Source organism: Scardinius erythrophthalmus (genome assembly GCF_964197995.2).
Source record: "Scardinius erythrophthalmus genome assembly, chromosome: 7".
Lineage (NCBI taxonomy): Eukaryota > Metazoa > Chordata > Actinopteri > Cypriniformes > Leuciscidae > Scardinius > Scardinius erythrophthalmus.
This window is the reverse complement of record NC_138227.1, coordinates 16,508,826-16,531,872: the sequence shown is the minus strand read 5'-3', so window position 1 is coordinate 16,531,872 and position 23,047 is coordinate 16,508,826. Positions and strand designations below refer to the sequence as shown.

Sequence of the window (23,047 nt, the reverse complement as noted above, 5' to 3'; positions counted from 1 at the left end):
ACACAACCGAATAAACGCTCTGCAGACCACAACGGAAATGTTTCCAGGGACCCCAATAAGTGACGAACCCTCTACAGCTCAAAAGTCTACTTTATTTTATTTTAATTTATTTCTTTTAACTTTTTGTTTTTGTGCAAAACATACAGAGATACAATATACAAAATGCGTTAACAATATGTTCAATGTCATCAGAATACAAATGAGAAAAGAACAATGAGCTGAAAACTAAAATAAATAAGTAAAAAAGACAGAGAAAAAGAACATGAGGGAAAGATATTAATCTATAGGCCTACATCAGTTACATTGTAAACATTTTGTCATGTTATGTTTAATTTTTCATAAAGAAAAGTTTCATAAGAAATGTTAGGTAATGCAGTGTCCAAAGTTTTAAAGTTGATACACTCACAAGCATATTTTAAAAGCTTTTTTGTAAAAAAATAAATAATTATTATTATTTGCAATATATTTATATATAGACAAATTCATTTTTGCAATGCAGCATCTCCAGAATTTTTGAGTGCAAGATATAGGCTATGATATACTGTAAATCATAAATTTGAGCAAATATCATACATTTTAACAGTGAACATGTCTCAACATGCCTTTCACATGTGAGGAGTCAAACTAAAAGGGCTGAGGCTGTAACAGGCATAGATGAGCCCTTCTCCAGTGTCACTCTATGGTCACTTTAGCGTTGGAGAACGGCATGATTGTGGTTGTCAGTTTCCAGAAGTTGTCATGAGATGATTAATGGGAATGCTGGCCTACCTCTACAGTAATAAGGTGCAATCACCATTAATTCACTTATACGCAATAATCCACAGACATGGTGTCCCTCATTACCAGCTTGCTTTGGCTAGACTTTCATTAATCCAACTCTGCTGCATTTTCTGCTCTTGTTTTTATGTAGCCTATATCATTTTCTAGAGTTTACACACCATAGGGATGAAACTTGAACTATAGCAGAGGCTGAACATCACAACAGCTGATATTTGCATCATATGTTAGATCAAAATACATTTTAGTATAATTGAATTTGAAAGCAGAAAGGTATTGCTATGAGAAATGATTAGCCCTCACAACAAACACTACACTGATACCATAGAGGAAAATGCATGGTACTTTGTGAGACTAAATTATTACCATATATTAATATATCAAATAGGCCTATAAAACAATAATAAATAAATAACATATAATAAACAATTAACATGATATTACCCTTATACAATGTCTACAATACAGATCTACTCGGACAATTATACATCCACCAACATAGTTGGCGATAAAACATGTCTCCTTATAAGGACAAGTCTAATTAATGTAACAGTTTTATTATTATTATATTCCTAAATTACTAGGCCACAATAACAAACAGCAGACCTTATTAACTATTTTAAAATAATTATCCAAACATAGGCCTACTGTTTTTTCTTTTTTTCATCCGCATGTCTATGATGAGCATGATATGATATATAAAAGTGGGCGGGCAGATAAGATATGTCTAAATTTACATTTGCTCTCCCTCTCTCATTTTACTCTTCGCAATATATATTTTAATTCAAAGTCCGTTTCTAAATGTCATTTCCAGGTGTACATTATTTTCCACGCCGCATCTGAGCCAGAGCGTACAAGTGGTCACGTGGTACCTAGTACTTTTATCAGCGCTGAATGACAGGCTAAGTAGATGGACCAATCAAAAACGTTTGTAATTAGTAAATATAAAGAAATCATTGTAATTGTTTTATTGAGATCGTCGGGCCGATGTCCAATAGCATCTCATGCACAGTTCGTTGGAATTCGTGTAATTAAACGATTATATTCTTCAGAATATCTATATCTGGGGCCAGACACAAAACACGATGAGATAAGAATGACTCAGTGGAGCATTGGGCTCTCTGAGCTTCCATGCACCTCTGCAGGTAACGTAGAGAGGTATGTTTGTTGATAGTTTATAGTATTTATCAGGTATTTACCACAGACAGTATATAATCGGTATTTATATGTGACTCCGGTGCACCTCCCAATGACTCCGACGCAAAATGATGATGTCATTTTATGTTGACGTCTCAGCGTTCAGGTAATGTCTGTTTCAGAGATTAGAATTCCTGGAAGTTTGGAATAAAAATTAAGAATAATTATCGCACGGTTCAGTTCGAATGTTTCAGTCGTCAGAGATTACGAATGTAAAATGCAAAGAGAAATTGCACTTTAAGTTGTTACTGTGTCAAAACTTTACAGAAGAATAAACGTATTTTCCAACTTTTAGGCTAACGTTAGTAAAAAACGTATCAATTTGAATTGCTTTTGAACTCAAGTGTTTCCTAGCTTTAAAAAAGATTTAGAATTTTCTCTTTGATGCACATAACTTTGTAAAGCAGCAGGTTAACATGTTTAATCATAATTTTCTTAATGTGCTGCATGTAAAGCTGTACATCAGATGTTAACTGAACTAATTATTCAGGCTATTTGTTGTCATGTTTATTCTATTGCTGGAATTGAAGTCATGCCCATCAGTTGACAAAACCGAGGTAAAACTGATTAAAAAAAATTGAGTCATCGTGGTGAATCAAAATCATAACTAGCACTGCAAACAATTAACCACCTGCAGGAATTATGTAAGAGATCCTCCTCCTAGAAAATCCAACAAGAAAAGACGATTTAGCGATAACATTACAATTGAAATAAACTGAAAAATTAATGTAAGTGCTTCATCAAAAGTAAAATGTATAGGCCTACATTTCTGCTTATAAACCTTCCGTTGTCAGTGTATTACCCTAAATGCATTTGGCGGACAAAGGCTAAATTCTGTTCTCTGGTAATTACCTCAGAGTCAGACCGATGTGCTATGTATGTTTAAGTTGTTAAGTATTTTTTAAATAATGATAACCTACAAAGTGAACTATAGTGTTCGACTAAAGTAAAACTTTCCCAAACTTATAAACTATAGGCTAGCTATGATTCTATACAACCCTGGGCATCAGCCATCAAAAGTAACAGGCGTGCAATTGAAATCTTTCAGGTAAATTTCATAGGAATACCTAATGTAAACAAAGTAAAAAATGTGCAGTTTAAAAGGGTTTTAAAGCTTTTTTCACTATTCTGTCCCCAGTTCTTTTAAGAATGCTTTTAACCTGTTCAACTTTGTTTTGTGAATTATTTCTGCTCATAGACTCACAGTCTAGACTGACTTTCTAGAATGTCTCGAGAACAGCTGGCCGTTCAGCAGGCCAGGAAGGCTTTCTTGACTGGAGGATCTAAACCCCTGGAGTACAGAATTAAACAACTTAAAAACCTACATCGATTCATTACAGAAAGAGCACCAGACATTACTAATGCCCTGAGAAAAGACCTCTATAAGGTGAATCAAAATTGCAATCTCTGCTTGTTTTATTTGGATGAATCTTTGTATTGAATGTGATGGCTGTGTCTTTATAGAGTGAAAATGCAACACAGATGTTTGAGATCCTTGGCTTGGAGGGAGAAATCAATCTGGCTGTCAGCAATCTGGCTGAGTGGGCAGCTCCTCGTCCTGTGAATAAAAACCTTCTCACCATCTCAGATGATGTGTACATACAGCCAGAACCTCTTGGTGTCGTGCTCATCATTGGGGCATGGAACTATCCAATAGCAGTTACCCTGCAACCTCTTGTGGCTGCCATCGCTGCAGGTAAAGCATAAATCCTTTTGTTGACATCATCTTCAGTGTCATGTGATTCTTGGTTTCCCTGTAGTTTTCCACCAAAATAAAGCTCTATAGATTCTATTATGAATATTGTGTGTAGTCATATTGAATGGGGAATAAGGTTTTTCTTCTATTGTCATTAGCTTATCATATGCTGTGTGGAGATCAGACCCAACCATTCACTACTATTCTCTTTCTCATCGCATCTGTAAACTGCCTCTGAAATGTTTGATTCTGTAGGTAATGCTGCAGTGGTGAAACCATCAGAAGTGAGCTCTCACACAGCCAAAGTTATGGAGCTCCTGCCTCTCTACCTGGACCCTGTAATGCTTCATTCAGTGACTCCTTAAAATATGATTTTTTTTTATTTTACTTCCTTAATTTATTTATTATCTCTATTAATGTGTTCAGGAGATGTATAAAGTGGTGACAGGAGGGGTTCCAGAGACCCAGGAGCTGCTGAAGCAGCGTTTCGACCACATCTTCTACACTGGGAACAGCACTGTGGGGAAACTGGTTATGGAAGCGGCAGCTCGTCATCTCACACCAGTGACTCTAGAACTGGGTGGGAAAAGCCCTTGTTATATTGACAAGAACTGTGACATCAGAATTGCCTGCCGGTGAGTTTGCCTTGAGTTATATCAACTGTGATGGATTTTTTAATGAATAAAATAGTAAACTGTATATCAAACTATTCATAATTCTAACATCTAAACCTTACTTCCCCTTTTAGGTCTAACATTCTAACACTTAGAACCAAATGTACTAAAATGCTCTGTTCTTTGCCTATTGTGTTATGGAAAATTCTGAAGTGCTGACGATGACAAAATCGAACACATATTTGCATTGTCTCATGACACACTGATTAATCAACTGAACTCTTAACCCTTTACTTGTGTTTTTTCTTATGTTTCGAGATATTTTTGCTTGTGTCAGTGAGAGAGGGGAAAAAGGGAAGGGAAACTTGCTCAGTGGCGGTTCTACATTGAATTACACAATTACACAATTGAATTACCCCTTTGAGCACAGGGCAAAATCCTCGAGCAAAATTCTGCACAAACAGTTATATTTTATTATATATTTTAGAAATGCCCCTGAAATTTCAATTGCATTGCAATTGAAATTGAAATTAAAATCAAAAGACCGTAGGATTATGTTTTATACAGCTAAAACAGCCAGGGGTCAAACTGACCCCAAACATTATAGGAGGGTTACATAAACATGCCCTTACACGCTAAATGTCTGTCATTACACGCTATATTAATTAAACTTTCAGGGAGGAACCATTAGCTCCTTGGTTACTGCCTCGAATTCTATGCATGGCACACTTTGTTATGACTTGTTAAACTATACTTTGTCACGAAATAGAGTTGTACCAAATGCAGGGGGTGCCAATTTCCCATATAGTGAAATGATAGATAATAGAAAACCGCTTCACGGCGCAGAGGATTTTTTATTATTTTTTTTAATTAACTGCTAGTGCCGACTTTGACCATTTGAACCAATCATATTGATAGAAGGTGACATGTCTGTCTCTATCCTATAAAACCTGTTGTATTCTTGTTTGCTGGTGGGATTCTCTCTGAAATTTGTCTGAGATCCTCCTGCCGTGCTTCTTCTTGGGGGAAATTATCTGAGGATTGCTCGAGTACTCTCCCAGCCGTGTCCATTTAAAGGACATTTGCTGAAGTCTGTCTGGTTTTGCTGTGCAACAAGTTAGTTAGGGGAACAAGTTAGAGTACAGGATTAGACCACTCAGCTGATGTCGATGTGTAGACGCGCTAGGGTATAGGGTTAGACTCGGCCGACGACGATGTGTAGATGTGCTGGAATATAAATATTATAGGAAACTAACGTCAATTTTAGACGAGACCCAGGTAGACTTAGGTCAGGTGTGCAGGAGAAAAATCTACCACAAAACCTAAAGCTAAGTAATTATGTAGTAGTTTACAAAAAACCCAGGTGAGCTCGAGAATAATTAAGTTTGATCTCTACTTGGTGTATGTGATAACTAATTAATAAATAATAATCAACAAATTTATTCAACAATGTTCTTCTTGCACCATTAGTCGCATTACTTGGGGAAAGTATATGAACTGTGGTCAGACCTGCATTGCACCGGATTACATCCTCTGTGAATCCAGTATCCAAGACAAAGTGATTAATGAGGTCCAAAAATGCATCCAGGTATGTATTTAGATGCTATTGCTCTTTTGACAATGTGATGTATGTTTACATGCACACATTTTTGTTAGTCCGAAGGAATCCAATCTGATATCAGATTCTCAGTTGTTTATATGAGCCCTAAATTTTGATAAACTTATATTTGTTTACATGTGCATTACATGTATTTCAAACTGCATGTGCAGTGCCCAGCCAAAACTGGGAAAAAGCCATTGCGATAATGTCACTGGAGCTACCGTGAGCATTATTGGCATTTTTGCCTTGATGACATTTGTGTTAAAGTTTTTTTAGCACATTTTTGTGTAAATTGAGTCTTCAATCTCCACTGACCAATTCATAAAACGAAGGAGGAAATAAACATTTGCACGTTCATAAGATGTAAAAACGTATGTAAACACACGCATCACTGCACAGTTGAATCTGATTGAGAAAATGGTAACTGATTACTAACGGATTATTTGGCTGCATGTAAACGTAACTACTGTCTGATTTATTAACTTACAGGAGTTTTATACAAAAGACCCCAAGAGCTTTGCAGACTACGGACGAATTATTAATCGACGGCATTTTAAGAGGATAATGGCACTTCTTGAGGGTAGCACAGTGGCAATTGGAGGAGACAGTGATGAATCAGAATGTTATATCGGTATGTACCCATGTAGCAGAAGTAATGGAAATATGTTATGCTGTCATGACCATGCGTTTATTTTTCCTGTGTGCTTCAGCTCCTACTATTTTGAGGGATGTGGCATCAGGATCCAAAGTAATGCAGGAAGAGATCTTTGGGCCAATTCTGCCCATCATCACTGTCAATGGCTTAAATGAAGCCATTCAGTTCATCAACGAACGAGAAAAGCCACTAGCACTCTACGTTTTCTCTTCCAGTAGTAAGGTAGGTAGAGTGATGCATTACTTCCTCCTCCTGTAAAACGACAAACAAACAATTTATATTTTCTCACAGGTCATTAAACATATGATATCAGAGACGTCTAGTGGAGCGCTCTTAGCAAATGACTGTCTGGTGCATTTTACCATAAGTGATTTGCCCTTTGGTGGGGTTGGTGTGTATCTTTATTCATTTTCATGGTTTTCTAAGTCAGCTGTAAAAATGTACACCGGCAATGAATTTATTGTGTAATTGTAACAGGGAATAGTGGAACTGGTCGTTACCATGGCAAATATGGTTTTGATCAGCTGAGTCACCTTCGCAGCTGTCTTATTAAGAAGCTGAACATGGAGGGAGTGAATCAGATGCGCTACCCACCCCATACAACGGAGAAGTTACGCTGGGCACGTGTTTTTCTCTTAAAGCAAGTAAATCTGGCTCGGTGGCGTCAGATGGCGCAGGTTGCTATGCTTGTTGCGCTGGCGGCCTTTGTGGTGAAGGTGAGATATTCTCTCTCTCTCTCTCTCTCTCTCTCTCTCTCTCTCTCTCTCTCTCTCTCTCTCTCTCTCTCTCTCTCTCTCTCTCTCTCTCTCTCTCTCTCTCTCTCTCTCTCTCTCTCTCTCTCTCTCTCTCTCTATCTATCTATCTATCTATCTATCTATCTATCTATCTATCTATCTATCTATCTATCTATCTATCTATCTATCTATCTATCTATCTATCTATCTATCTATCTATCTATCTATCTATCTATCTATCTATCTATCTATCTATCTATCTATCTATCTATCTATCTATCTATCTATCTATCTATCTATCTATCTATCTATCTATCTATCTATCTATCTATCTATCTATCTATCTATCTATCTATCTATCTATCTATCTATCTATCTATCTATCTATCTATCTATCTATCTATCTATCTATCTATCTATCTATCTATCTATCTATCTATCTATCTATCTATCTATCTATCTATCTATCTATCTATCTATCTATCTATCTATCTATCTATCTATCTATCTATCTATCTATCTATCTATCTATCTATCTATCTATCTATCTATCTATCTATCTATCTATCTATCTATCTATCTATCTATCTATCTATCTATCTATCTATCTATCTATCTATCTATCTATCTATCTATCTATCTATCTATCTATCTATCTATCTATCTATCTATCTATCTATCTATCTATCTATCTATCTATCTATCTATCTATCTATCTATCTATCTATCTATCTATCTATCTATCTATCTATCTATCTATCTATCTATCTATCTATCTATCTATCTATCTATCTATCTATCTATCTATCTATCTATCTATCTATCTATCTATCTATCTATCTATCTATCTATCTATCTATCTATCTATCTATCTATCTATCTATCTATCTATCTATCTATCTATCTATCTATCTATCTATCTATCTATCTATCTATCTATCTATCTATCTATCTATCTATCTATCTATCTATCTATCTATCTATCTATCTATCTATCTATCTATCTATCTATCTATCTATCTATCTATACTATATAAACAGTAGTCAACATTTGAAGTGGATCAAAAAAGTTAAAGTTGAGAACGGGTTCATGTATTACTTTGAAACGTTTTGATCCATTTTTATTTATTTATATATATATATATGTGTATGTATATATATATATATATATATATATATTCAGTGCTATGCATAAGTTTAGACACCCATCCTAAAGTTGACTAAAAAGAGGAATAAAAAATCATCTTTTGGAAATTGAACTTAATGCCTTAATTTAAAAAATGAGGAAAAATCCAACCTTTAAGGACACCAATTTTCTTTGTGAATGAATAATGTATTGTAAATAAATAAATGTTCTTCCTTAAAATACAGTGTGCATAAGTTTGGACACCTCTATGTTAAATTCCCATAGAGGCAGGCAGATATTTATTTTTAAAGGCCAGTTACTTCATGGATCCAGGATACTATGCATCCTGATAAAGTTCCCTTGGCCTTTGGATTAAAATAGCCCCACATCATCACATAGCCTTCACCATACCTAGAGATTGGCATGGAGTACTTTCCATAAGATTTTCTCTCAATGCAAATCAAACCAGCTATTAGGCTAACTGAAATAAAACCATGCCAATCTCTAGGTATGGTGAAGGCTATGTGATGATGTGGGGCTATTTTAATTCCAAAGGCCAAGGGAACTTTATCAGGATGCATAGTATCCTGATAAAGTTCCCTTGGCCTTTGGAATTAAAATAGCCCCACATCATCACATAGCCTCACATCATCACATAGCCTGGAAACAACAATGACATAGTATCCTGGATCCATGAAGTAACTGGCCTTTAAAAATAAAAATCTGCCTATAAATATTTTTTACAATTTAAAATATTGGTTTTAAGGATTTAAGTTAAAAAATAGAATTGCAGCATAAGAGTTACTTTTTGCCTCCCTATAGCTAGTAGACTCAGAATATGAAATTCTGTTATTAGTTAATATGCCTTGAAATATCTGTTTTATTGTTCTTAAGCAGATTGTAAAATAGAGACATTTGCTCTTTAGTCATGAATGTCGTGCCTTGAATGGTCTTCTTATTGTAAAACATTTTATGCGAAATTATTTCATTTGTTTTGTGCTTTGTGCTTTGCAGAGGTTCTTGAGATGATGAATGAAGGACAACCTAAAAGATTGTCTTTTTGACCCAGGGCTGTTGATGAATACATTTTTCCATGCATATTAAAGATGTTAATATATCCATCACTCACAATTTAGACAGAAGAGCATATGATCTTGAATGTACACCCTTTCAGATGATTAATTTTTACTTGGAGTTCTGTTAACAAGTAAGCAATCATAATGGTGTACAATACTCTTGTCAGTGTTTTATACTAGCTTTGATTAATTGGTGATTAGCATTATTTAATAAAAGCATAAATCTGAGTTCTATGCCATGTGTAACCATCTGAATTATTTACATTTTTAATAAAGTTACAATATATTTCCGCACGTTCTCCTATTAATAGTAGAATTTTGTGCATCATATTTAATAAACACAATTGAATGCGTTACAACCACTTTTGTGGCCATTCTTTAAAAGAGGTGGTGATTTTTCCCTTGTAAGTGGACGTGTGTCGCGTGGGTTTAGCCGTACCGATGCGCCGCCCTCTTATGTGATGAACATTGATAAATGCGGTTGTTTTGTTAAATCTAGTCTCCCTCGACGTCACTGCACCGGAGCCGTTACAGATTCAGCACCGTCACGAACGATTTTATGTAAGTATTAGACGGATATGAAGTCGGTTTATCTTTCCCGAATGGTTGCATGACCTTTACAAACAGATTCCCTAATGTTTTATACATTTACTGTTTGTACGCGATCGACTGTGAAAAAAATATATGCTTTAGTCTCGTGGGATGAACGAGTTTATGCATCTCCGTAAACAAGCAGCGAACTTTAAACCCTTTTCATTCCACCGGTAACATTTGTGACTAACTTTACTTTTGAGTTGAGGAGTCTAAAAAGAGGTGTTAACCCTAACATGACCAAAGCTGTTTGCCAACGATTTGTAAAAGCTCAATAAAGCATGTCATACTACAAACGTTCGTCCATATCATACTTAAAGGCTCTTTCATTGAGAGTAACAGTGTATTATCAATCAAGATCACAATACAGAAGAAAATAAGTTATACGCTTGCCGTACGCTTGTGAACCATCTTTGTTGCTACATGCACACATACATACATATAGTTATAGATATATCAGTGGTGTGCGATGGTGTTTTAAAATGAGGAGGCAAAGCTCACATTTTTTTATAACCCTGGCTAAACTTGAGTGAATAAGTAAGCAATAGTACCTTATTGCTGTGCTGTATAAGAGTATTGCTGTATTGTATCGTCATTAGTCATGGCTGAAGGGCATTGTTAGCCGACAAAAGTGTGAAAAGTACATTGGGTTTCAATATTAAGAAGGAAATAATAATAGACTTTGCATAGGACACACAGGATTAAATACCAACTTAAATAAAATCAATAAACATCCAACAGGGAAGTGCAATAAGTGTAATGAACCAGAAAAAGTGGAACATGTTATTAAAAACTGCATAGCATATATATAAAAATAAAGAACATGATTTTAAGGATAAGCTGCTTGGAAATGAAACATTATATATATCATTAGAAAATCTCTTGGCTAAAACATGTGCAATAAACTCCGGCAAGATAAAGTCCTTTTATGCATCGATATTTATCTACAAATAAAGCGCGGCACCAAGGTTGCTGACAGACACAAAAAAGAGGGATCATCCCTTATTCTGGCCTCATTATTCTGGCTACCAGTTCATTTTTAAATAAAGCACAAGGTACTTTTGTATACTTTTAAAGCTCTGCATGGACTTGCACCAAAACATGTTTCTGAGCTTATACATTTTAGTTGCTCACAGAGATCTCTGAGATCCCAAAATCAGCTGCTCCTTGAAATTCCTCGGCCACACTTAAAAAGTAAAGGAGATCGTGCTTTCTCAGTCGCCGCTCCTAAGTTGTGGAATGGGTTACCAATGTTTAGCAGATCCTCTACCTCTGTAAACATTTTTAAAACTCGTCTTAAAGGGATAGTTCACCCAAAAATGAAAATTCTGTCATCATTTACTCACCCTCAAGTTGTTTCAAACCTGTATGACTTTATTTTTTCTGCTGAACACAAAAGAAGATATTTTGAAAAATGTCGGTAACCAAACAGTTGATGGACCCCATTGACTTCCATAGTAGGAAAAAAAAAATACTATGGAAGTCAATGGGGTCCATCAACTGTTTGGTTACCGACATTTTTCAAAATATCCTCTTTTGTGTTCAACAGAAAAAAGAAAATCATACAGGTTTGAAACAACTTGAGGGTGAGTAAATGATGACAGAATTTTCATTTTTGGGCGAACTATCCCTTTAAGACATAGGCTATTTGTTTGATGAGGCTTTTGCTACTTTGTACGGACCAATAGGCTTTGATTTGATGTTTATATTATTATTATTATTATTATTATTTAATTTTTATATTGTATTATTTGTTTCCTTGTATTTTACTGTGTTTTATCTAATCCATTTGAAATTGTACAGCACTTTGGTACACACTGTGTTTTTTAAGGTGCTTTATAAATAAACTTTGATTTTAATTGATTTGATTTGATAATAATGGGAACATTGATCTTGAAATGAGTTTTGTCGTGTTACTGTCACCGAATGTTGTTTGGATGCTGAATGGAGAATGACTGAGGAGATATAAGTTTCCATTAACTTTAACTTAATGATTTAAATATTCATTTGTACTTCACATTAAGCTGAATGGCTTCAGACGTCTTGGAATATAGTGCACGAGTTCCAGATGCAAAGAACTTAAGAGTTTATTGGTGGAGACAATAAAGAAAAGATGCCTGCAGAACATCTAACAACCTCAGTTACGACCATAGGCTGTAAAAAAATATTGACGTAGTGTCTGTGACGTCACCCGTAAGTTTCTGAAGAGCATTTTTGAAGCCCAAAGTGGGCAGAGCCGTCAGTCGCCATCTTGTCAGCGCATCACTGCACGTCACTCCCAGATAACCGAAAATGGGCAAAGAGGCGGGATTAGCTGAGGTGAAGTGACGGCTAACACAGTGTTTCCCAACCTTTTTTTTTTTTTTGCCACGGCACACCACTATATAAAAATATAACAAAATTGCACAAACATGCATTGCTTCAAATCACATTTAAGTAGTTTTAAAAGTAGTACTCACATTTAATGTGAAAGCTTATGTCAGGTAGGAACACAATAAGTATGATGTTGTTGGTGATGATAAAACGACAAATTTACATATCGTCGCGGAAATGATACATATCGTCGGATTCCGTTGTCGGGCGAAAACCGAATGACAGATATAATTTGTCTGTCGCTGGAACAGCCGCATCTGAGGCAGTACGTGCATCGCATTACGTTTTCATTAACATACAGGATATAAATATGGGCTTAATATGGGCACTCCGTTTTCTTGTTGAAAAATCAAAATCTCATGATATAAAAGATGAAGCACTATGCACAAGATATTTAAAACACTAAATGGGCAAAGACTAAGGCCCAATCCCAATTCCTACCCCTTCACTTTCCCCTTCCCCTCTGTTTTGCGCCTTCACGTGAAGGGCCCTACCTCGATTGTCTCGATTCTCTTTTGGTTGTAGGTAGGGGAAGGGCCAGATCTGATTCTGCTTATCGATTCCTAATTTTGAAAAAAAAAACATATCATTCAACATTTATTTATTATTTATTATTCATTCAACATTTATATCATTATTACATAGTGTGCCAAATAAACTATAATCAAATTTAAAATAACACTGCACTTAAATATACATTACAAATATAGTTACAAAAGTTACTCAGTCGAGAACGAGTGAATTTTCTCTTTGTCTTTTGTTTGATTAGTGTTGTTATAGAAATGAAAGCAGGATTATTAGTGCTGTCACTTTAAGAGCTGCACAGATCCGCAAGCGTGCAGCACAGAAAACGCTTGAATGGTTTAAAATCACTTTAAAATCCCTTTTTCTGTGAGCACGCTTTGGATGTGTTTGCAGCACAGAAAACACTTTGTGAGTCGTCTTGCGCTTAAATGGTTTAAATTCATACTGAAATGCACACAAAGGAATCAATAAGAGGAATTGAAATTTTAGTGTGTGCAGCGCATGGATATCACATGTATGTCGAGCAAACGATGGCCATGTGATGACATTATTCAGGGACGGAAAATGACAAGCAGCAGCTTCTAATTTGCTATTAACACAAAAGTATACAGAGATAAAACTACGATAACAGTATCATTCAGTATCGATAACAGTATCATTTGTTCAGAAGCTTATCGGTAGACCGGTATTGACCCAATTATGTACCCAACTGTTCACACATCCTACCCAATCAATCATCTTTGTTCTTGGCTCCATTCTTAATAGTGGTGAGCCGTCACCTGGTTTATCATCAAAGCAACATACTGTATATAAAACCCTATTTTACAGTGTCTTTTGCATCAGTGTGAAGTATATATATATATATATATATATATATATATATATATATATATATATATATATACGGAGATATATACGGCTCTTCATATTAAAACATCTGATGTTCCACAGTGGTTGGTACAGCTGGCTGATGAAGTGAGCTTCTGAAGTACACTTTGTGCACTCTGTGACCTAATGCTCTCTCTGAGGTATTATCTAAGGCCCTCTGAGTTTTACACCAGTGCTGCGTTCCAGTCCACTTTTAGACACGCACTTGCGAACTTCCCTAAGCACTTCCCCTCGGGGGAATCCCTGACGCCATTTTGAAGTGCGTTCCACTTCGTGAAGTGGACGAGGGAAGTTTATATGGACAGATTTTGACCGAGGGAGCGAGTCTACTTCATATGTACACTTCAGGCGCCTATATGTCCCAGAAAGCAGTACGATTGTGATGTCCCCACAGATCTCATCTAATCACCACCACAACAAACAACTCTATGATATATTAATTCTATATTTTTTTTATTTAAAACAACCCAAACACACCTATAAACATTTGGAACGAGACAGAGGGAAGTTAGCGAGTGAAGGGTATGACAATTGTGGACTGGAACGCAGCAAATGTGTCATATTTCCTTCTGTGCTACCCTTTTGAACCTCTGGGATAGGTTTCTTCTTACTTTACAATCACTTCTCAAAGTCCTCTTGAAACCACAGACCTTATCTTTTGCAGCCTTCCACACAGCCCCTGTAGGAGATACTAGCCAATGGTGATTATTTTGCCAGTGTGTCTATCTGAGGAGTAAAATACCTTTATTTCTGAACTGAAATGGCCAATGAAAACTGTTGACACTTATCAGCTTTGGAAGACTCCTGCTTTATATAGATTATCAGAATTGGCTATCCTCTATAATGCAAATCATATTTATTCTTTTTTCCCATTGCAATTTAGTTGACTTAAAAAAAAAAGTAAAAGAAAAAACGTTTTATTCTGCTTAAACCTATAGGAAAAGTATAATTCAGGCCTGTACAAATGGAGAAGCAGGTTGTGGATGGGTTGAGGGAGGTCTTCCAGTCGGGCAGATCCAGACCCCTGCAGTACAGGAAACAGCAGCTCAGAGCCCTGCACAGGCTCATCACTGAACACCAAGCAGACATTGAACAATCTCTAAAACAAGACCTCAACAGGGTATGGCAGCCATTCTAAATGATCAATGTTTCCTTAAACTATAAAAATCATCCCTTTTAGGAACACTTTTAATCCTTATTGTCACTGTCATCAAACAGAATACGTATAACACTTCACTCTTTGAGCTGATCGGCATTGAGAGTGACATCAAGTTGGCAGAGAGTGACTTGGCAGACTGGGCAGGTCCTCGGCATGTGAAGAAGAATCTCAACAGCGCAGTTGATGATGTTTACATAAAGCCTGAACCTTTGGGTGTTGTGCTGATAATTGGACCCTGGAACTACCCTTGGGCCACGGTCCTGCAGCCCCTCGTCGGAGCCATTGCAGCTGGTACTAGGATCTATTCTTATTATAGCCAACATGAAACTTTGTGTTCAGCCGTGCTACTTCCACAATGGAAACCACTTACAAAAAAACAAGAAAATGTTGGGCGAGACTTGATTTTGTCTATTGAGAATTGATTGGAATATACAGTAAAATGTTAATAAATGTAGTAGGAGGTGATTATAGCTGATAAAGAGAGTTCAGTCATGACAACTTTTATTGAATTACTTTTTTTGACAACTTTTTATTGAAAACTTTTAAGAATGGAGGAAGGATTGATCTTGGAGGATTGGATCTGCTATGTTGCTACTGGGATGAGCTAAGTTTACTGCTGAAACTTTCCCAGAATTACAGGGATTAGTATACATCCTTTTGCTGCAGCAAGGTAAAGTAGGGAGAACCCCCCGTTAGACTAGACAGGTGGTTCTGGGGAAGAGGAGGGCTAAAGAAAATTATTATGGCCACAATACTGAGCTGGATGAGGTCGGGATGGAAATTAAAAAGGTTGCATAGTTAGGAAAGAGAGACTGGAGCAAGTTATTACATTTTGAAGGAAGATTCAAGACTATGCATATGCATTTAGAAAGTAAATGGTGTCAGTTTTTATTTCATGTTGATTTTTAATCTCTTTTAGCTCATTGGAGAAGAATCACCAACACCAAATGAGATTTCACCCCCTACAGTTTTCCACTTCTTTTTATTTAGGTAATGCAGCTGTGGTGAAACCATCAGAGCTGAGTGAGCACTCTGCTAGACTTATGAATGAACTGCTTCCTCTTTATCTAGATAAGGTTCATGAACTTGTTTTTATAATTTAGTCTCATGTTTTTTTGTAAGTTCTTTGAGCTTGACAAACTTTTGAATAATTTTAGGAGATGTATCAAGTGGTGACAGGAGGGGTTCCAGAGACCCAGGAGCTGCTGAAGCAGCGTTTCGACCACATCATCTACACTGGGAACAGCACTGTGGGGAAACTGGTTATGGAAGCGGCAGCTCGTCATCTCACACCAGTGACTCTAGAACTGGGTGGGAAAAGCCCTTGTTATATTGACAAGAACTGTGACATTGCCGTGGCATGCCGGTATTATACAGTATTATGTTAAAGGGATAGTTCAGCAAAAATAGAAATTCTGTCATTTAGTCACCTTCAATTAATTCTAAATCTGTTTGAATTTTTGTTTCTATTCTGTGCTATACAAAATATTTTGAAAAATGTCTCAGTGTTGTCACTGTCAATGGGGTCCAGTTTTGTTTTGGACCTTATTGACTTTCATTTGAGTTCTTCATGAGGGTGAGTAAATGATGACAGAATTTTAATTTTCACTAACTCTAAATTCAAAGTAATTTAAAGCTTTTGGGAAACAGATAATCAGTTAAAATAACAGCTTTCCAAATGTCCACCTTTATATCAGACGAATAACCTGGGGGAAGTTTGCAAATTGTGGTCAGACATGCATTGCACCCGACTACATTCTGTGTGAGCCAAGCATCCAGGATAGGATAGTTAAAGAGATTCAAAAAACACTGCAGGTGTGTACTTTTCTTTCTTTTGTATTAAATTGTGTTACATTCCCACGATGGTAGTTAGACGTGATCTAGAATCTTAACTCATTTCAGGAGTTCTACCAAGAGGACCCTAAAAGCTCTCCAGATTATTGCAGAATCATTAACACACGTCACTTCGACAGAGTATTAGCTCTGATGAACGAATGTACAATTGCTCTCGGAGGAGAGAGTGATCGCTCACAGTGTTACATAGGTAAGGGCAAGTGAGATTACTTATAAGTTGACTTTGATCAAGCACATTTTTTAAATTTTTTTCTTCCGCACCAGCTCCTACAGTTCTAAAGGATGTTTTGCCCCATTTCAAAATCATGCAAGAAGAAATCTTTGGACCGCTGCTGCCCATTGTCACTGTTAATGGCTTGAGTGAGGCCATCAATTTTATCAACACAAGGGAAAAGCCTTTGGCGCTCTATGTGTTTTCCTCTGATAAAAAGGTATTATTTTGATTACCATTGTTTTTTGGAAGGCAGACATTCAAATTTCAAGTCAATTTCAATATCTCCAAGTTAATCTTTGTTCCATTTAGGTGATCAAACGAATGTTAACAGAAACCACCAGTGGAGGAGTTACTGTTAATGATGTCTTGATGCATTATACTGTCAATTCCTTACCTTTTGGAGGTGTGGGTAAGCAAACCAATTACAAATCACCCAAGAAAAGTAATAATGGTAAAATAATGGTAAGGATTAATTTTGAATATACAACTTTTGATATAGAAACCGTCATTTAAATTATATTTTATATATAATGAAGTGATATGATAATACATTTTTCTTTTCTTATAACAAATATCTTAATGTTTTATTTATTAAGTTATTATATCTGTATGTATAAGAAATCACTTGGATATAAGAATATATTAGAATATAAGAAATTAGCAACATTTCATGTTAAAAATACCCGTTTTTCTAACCCATACATGCTTAAAAAATTGCCTGATGGGCTGAATGAGCCCTTCTCTGATCACTGCGATTGCCTCTATAATCCTGTACAGTAAAATAAATAAGAGGGATTCGGGTCGGCAGGGTTTTTCCTGGCTCAAAATGAGGCGGAGGTGGTAAAATCCTAATAATGTATTTTAATAATAAGGTAATTAAATATTATTTTTCATAGATCATCATATAGCCTAATGTGTTTTCGGCATTATTTTTGTGGGTGGAGGTTGGTACCTCTAGGGGGGTCCGGGGGCAAGAATTTTTTGTACATTTTAAAGATAAATTCATTAATCTGGTGCACTTTGAGTCACCCAAATCCACTGTTAAAAATAAAAAAATCCACCCGCAAACCGCCCATATTCTTTGATTTAGATATCTGCATCTGATCACATTACAATTATTCAAATTCTCAGTGTTAAGCATGATAATATGGTAACATATCACACTGAAGTTGGCTAATTAAAAATGAACAATTTAAGAATTAAGTTCTTCTTTTGGCAAAATTACATTTCCTTAATAGCCTTAACAGAGGCTTTACTCCATTCAAACTTAAATTGTCAATGTTTCATTACATCGCTGTTTGAAAACAGAATAATTTTTTGTACCTTTATAAGGTTTTATTTTATTAAATGTTTGCTCCATCTTTCATTTCAAATTCTTAAATTTGATCAATATATTCAATTAAAATAAGACATTAGGCTGTTTCCAATCAAATTAAATAATTCACATTGAAAAATTATAACTGTATTAAATTAGATTATTTTAAATATTTTTAAATATACAAATAAGGAATGTTGAAAAGAATTATACTTTATGAAACTAAACCGCCAGTAGGAGGCGGCAGGCGACCATCTTAATGAGCGAGTCATTGAGTCATTCATTCAAACGATTCGTTCAAAAGGCTTCCGAATTCCGAATGAGGCAGTTTATGAATAGGTAATTGAATCTTTGACTCAATCGATTCGTTCAAAACGCTGAATCATTCAGTAATGAAACACGGCTGAGTGTTGCTGTGAGATACGTTACGGTTCTGCTGTGATCTTTGTTTGGAACTATTTTCGCTGCAGAAACAGAACAAAAACAGTCATTGCGTCTCAAATGTAAGTGACTTAATTTTAACTATTTGTTTATTGAACTGTTATGAAATCAGTCTCGGTTTCAGTCTTGATGGCATTCAGGAAAACATCACTCTGATCGTGTGTAGCCTAGGCTATATATTGTTTGTTAAATATAATATGTTATAAATAACAGCACGAGCCTCAACAGCGCAACTTTGTTACCGTCAGTACATTAGGTAGGCCTATATTATCAACTATAGGCTATCAATCGCCACTTACATTAATTTAAATAAAACAGAATCATCCTCACGTTTTCGGTGATTCGGAATATTTTTATATTATTTTTTTTTTTAATCAGGGCATTTGTCCGGATGGGCTACAATTCTCTCTCACTTTTCCCTTCAAAAAAGAAAGAAAGAAAAACACACGTGTCCCGGACAAAGTATAGGTCCCAGACAAGCGTTATCGAGTCCTCCTGATCCTTGATTGGTTTTCCATGAAGAGAATTACGTTGTTGAAAACGAAAGTAAAGTGACGCACGTTCATTGCGTTTTACCGAGTTCCGTGTCTTTATTAAACTCAACACAAAATTATTTATCTGTCATCCACCCTCGATTAATTGGAATGGAATGTTTTTATTACTTATCCGCGCGCAGCAGCAGGACTATACAGTTTGAGAATGGACACAAGCGGTAACCGCAACAGAACCGTCACGGTGGAAAAAGTGTATCTGACCATGAGTGTCTGTCCGAGTTTTGTCGAGAGCCGGAGGCGGCACGAAATTTGACGGAGGCGGCCGCCTCATAATTCTCTATGCAGGAAAAACCCTGGAATTTGAGACTGGGCGTGACGTCATGCGCGTTCAGTTGCAGTGTTGCAGTTTCGCCTGTCACCAGAGGGGGCATAGTTCTGCAGAAAAACTCAGAGACTTGCGCAATGCACCTTTAATATACAACTACTGAATTAATTAAAGAAACTATATATATATATATATATATATATATATATATATATATATATATAGTTTAATTTCTTTCTAACTATATATTGACTGTTTGTCTCAACCTCTCCTTTTGTCTCACTCTTTCTCTGCAAGGAAACAGTGGAATGGGCGCATATCATGGGAGACACACGTTTGACCAGCTGAGTCACCATCGTTCCTGTCTCATCAAGTCTTTTGCTATGGAGAGTTTGAATGACGCACGTTACCCTCCACTAACAGCAGCCCGACTGAGCAAGGCCAAGTTTTTCATGCAGCATCACTTGTGCAGTTGTAGTGGCGTGTGTGTGTGGGCTGTCATCGCCACCATATTGGCAATTGGTCTGCTTGTTGGCTTAATAGTTGTGCTGATTTAGGTAAAAGGTTTTACTGCTTATACCATAGCATTGTTGAATTCTTGATTCTTATATGTTAACACACTTTCACGGGTGTTCATTACTATTTGAATTACACCTACATTATATTACAAGTATTTCTAAGCAATTAGATATTTATTCAGGGGAGGTTATTACACCAAAGAGCATTTTAGGGAAGAAAACCTTACAAATATTATTAAGATAAACACGTTCCTATTTTGGGGGCCTGAAAACGCAAACTTGTGAAAATGGGATTCAAAAGTGCAAGTTTTTGTCAATGATACCATTCTCGTCTCTGTGTAAACTACAAAAAACATGAATTTGTAATTTGTAATTTTACAAACTGACATCGCCAACTACTGGCCTGCGTAATACTGCGGTTTTAGTCATTTTCGCGGATCCGTGTGAAAGCTGGATCGTTTTGACAACGTTGTCGTCTGTAAACGAAAATCTTTTTTTTTTTTACTAGTTTTTAGTTTATCGTTGTCTTGTAATCTAGGCCTAAATGTACCTTTATTATTGAAAATTTAATAGACATCCATGGTTAAATGTTTTTGCATCACCATTTTGGGTATCCATTCAATTAGGCCTATATGTTCCATTGTTATTTATTCCATATTCATGCATTTTTGTGGTTTTGTACAGTTTGTTCAGAAATGGTACGTGATTGAACTTTCTGTCACGGTTTGTCTATTCGGTTAATGAGTAGCCTATTTTCTAACAGTTACTGTAATTACTGATTATTATTCCATTGCTCTAACAATGCGTCATTGTTTATAATCAATGTTCCTTTCTACTTTCACAGAAGACTCCAGTTTGAAGCAACAGATCCCTCTGCATACACTGCTGTTTATTTTGTCACTTCTGAAACACTTTTATCGTTTTTATCATTTGTACAAATATTGAATATTTGTATCATTCTCATACAAAAGTGTTTAGCATGTACATTTACTTTCTAATTGATTTAAACAGACATTTTTAAATACTCTAAAAACACAAACTACATTTTAATCTTCTAAATACAAGTAATGAGATTTGTCTATATGGCTTTTCCTACTTCTGTTGAGAGTTTGTGCTGTTGAAATGCTGAATTGTACAGAATCTGCACAGTTGGATATTCTAAATGGGCAAGTTAGCATTATTCCTGTCATGCAGCAGTACAATGCTTGCATTGTTCTTGTTGTTCTCCAGCTTATCTTCTTTATGCAGTGGACGTTATGGAGAGCTTTAGCACATGAGCTTCCATGTTTATTAACAAAAATGTTGATTGTGATTCAGAGATGTTGCAAATTTGTTTTCTTAAAGCTTTATTATAGTCTTGGAACAAATGTAACACAGGCTTTTATAAAATTCATAGCATGAGTTCAGAGCAAAATGCCAGTGAATGATTATTGCTAATGCTACTGCTTTCCACTAAGCCACTAGTGTTGGTAACAGGAGTTAGTAGTATTGAAGTATTTGACCCGTACAAACTCCATGAACGCGGATGTAAGATACATACAGTGTCTTTCTTTATTGCGCTCCAAATGAATAAACATTGCTTCAAATTAGCTTCCTGTGTCGTCTCGTTCTTTCAAGTTTACAGCAACACATGAAGTCCAACCTTGCAGATATACTGTAGCACACACATTGTCCATAGCCCATATTGTTCCTTGAACGTTACTCAAAGCATGGTTAAAGCACCATTAAGCTTAGTCCAACACATAATCAATAAGCACAGTCAGTGTATCCTGTACGTTCTTGCACGATCAACTGTGTGCTTCCCACTACCAAAACATACCTGTTGTCTCATTAAACAGGTGTCCTTAAAGGATTAATTCACTACAGAATTGAAATTACCTGATTATTTACTCACTCCCGTCATCCAAGATGTTCATTAATATAAAAGGTTTTTTTGGTAGGTATGTGTGAATAAAGACTAGTTGTTTCAGTTTGTTATTTGACTAATAAATGACAATAACGTTTTTAGTATTAAACACGTTTTTGACAAATTCCTAAAATATTTGTGTTTTCTCTTTATTATGACAGGTGGTCTAATACATTTGTTAAGCAGTGTATATTTAGAATATACACTGGCAATACACTGCAATATGGAAATTCCTCAGATTTTTTTGTTGTTATAATATGTCTCTGTTTAGTCTAAAACAATGAATATCAAAAATCTACCATAATAGTAGGTAGTATGATCTCGGGTTAATGTGAAATAGAGAATGTCCAATTATTTAAAATATATTAGAGCATTTAAAGTTATTATATCTTGTGGATTTAATATTATTTAATTTTGTATCTGATGTTGATTTAATTTTATAAGTAACATTCATTCAGCCTGATACCTTTGGCCTATTTTTTCAACTCGATTTCCATACGATTGCCTTCAATATTCAGCAGATGGCGCTCTCTTACAGTTTAACATCGGTTGTAAAACAAGAGGATGACTGTATTTTTACACCAGAAATATGTTGGGTTAATTAAATCAACAATTCAAAGCCATTTTCATCAGTCTGGTTATTATTAGCCCTTCTGCTGCACCACATGCTTCTTCCTTGCAGTCATAATGAACATGTAAGTGTCAAACACTCCACAACTGATAAAGTGGATTACACTTTCTGTGAAATATAGGGCTTTTCCCCCCTACTTTAAATGAAAAAGCTATTACTAAACATAATAATGCAACCCCAAGTCTGTATTTCATTAGGTTTGGTGTGACATTCTTCCTGAGGAGTCAAGCCAACATTCCTCCATTTTTTTTAGTTTTACATTTGCCGTTACACAATCTATCTGACTTAAAGTTATACATATTTCATTCACATACTGTAGCTGACAGCAAATACACATC

General features: G+C 35.8%; 2 protein-coding genes across 7 annotated transcripts; both read left to right on the top strand.

The window, feature by feature from the left end:
• Positions 1–1,708: 1,708 nt before the first annotated feature.
• On the top strand, positions 1,709–10,036 carry aldh3a2a (aldehyde dehydrogenase 3 family, member A2a). 4 transcript variants are annotated; one of them, XM_081371165.1, is made up of 11 exons: positions 1,709–1,922; positions 3,173–3,361; positions 3,439–3,670; positions 3,926–4,008; positions 4,097–4,305; positions 5,755–5,872; positions 6,374–6,515; positions 6,595–6,761; positions 6,831–6,930; positions 7,017–7,255; positions 9,414–10,036. In XM_081371165.1, the coding sequence occupies exons 2-11, from the start codon at positions 3,200–3,202 to the stop codon at positions 9,426–9,428; spliced, it is 1,467 nt and encodes a 488-aa protein (XP_081227291.1). In that variant the 5' UTR covers positions 1,709–1,922; positions 3,173–3,199; the 3' UTR covers positions 9,429–10,036. The 4 variants fall into 4 exon arrangements, with proteins under 4 accessions (XP_081227291.1, XP_081227293.1, XP_081227292.1 ...); XM_081371167.1 differs by having other exon boundaries at positions 1,722–1,935; XM_081371166.1 differs by having other exon boundaries at positions 1,865–2,080.
• On the top strand, positions 9,924–22,207 carry aldh3a1 (aldehyde dehydrogenase 3 family, member A1). Of its 3 annotated transcripts, none has more exons than XR_014030533.1 (11): positions 9,924–10,036; positions 14,791–14,972; positions 15,071–15,302; positions 16,002–16,087; positions 16,169–16,377; positions 16,709–16,826; positions 16,914–17,055; positions 17,130–17,296; positions 17,389–17,488; positions 19,959–20,211; positions 21,017–21,762. XR_014030533.1 is itself a non-coding variant. In XM_081371160.1 (11 exons), exons 2-10 carry the CDS (start codon positions 14,817–14,819, stop codon positions 20,209–20,211), a joined length of 1,470 nt encoding a protein of 489 aa, XP_081227286.1. In that variant the 5' UTR covers positions 9,924–10,036; positions 14,791–14,816; the 3' UTR covers positions 21,017–22,207. The 3 variants fall into 3 exon arrangements, 2 of the variants coding, with proteins under 2 accessions (XP_081227286.1, XP_081227287.1); XM_081371160.1 differs by having other exon boundaries at positions 19,952–20,211; positions 21,017–22,207; XM_081371161.1 differs by lacking the exon at positions 16,002–16,087 and having other exon boundaries at positions 16,169–16,322; positions 19,952–20,211; positions 21,017–22,206.
• Positions 22,208–23,047: the final 840 nt, after the last annotated feature.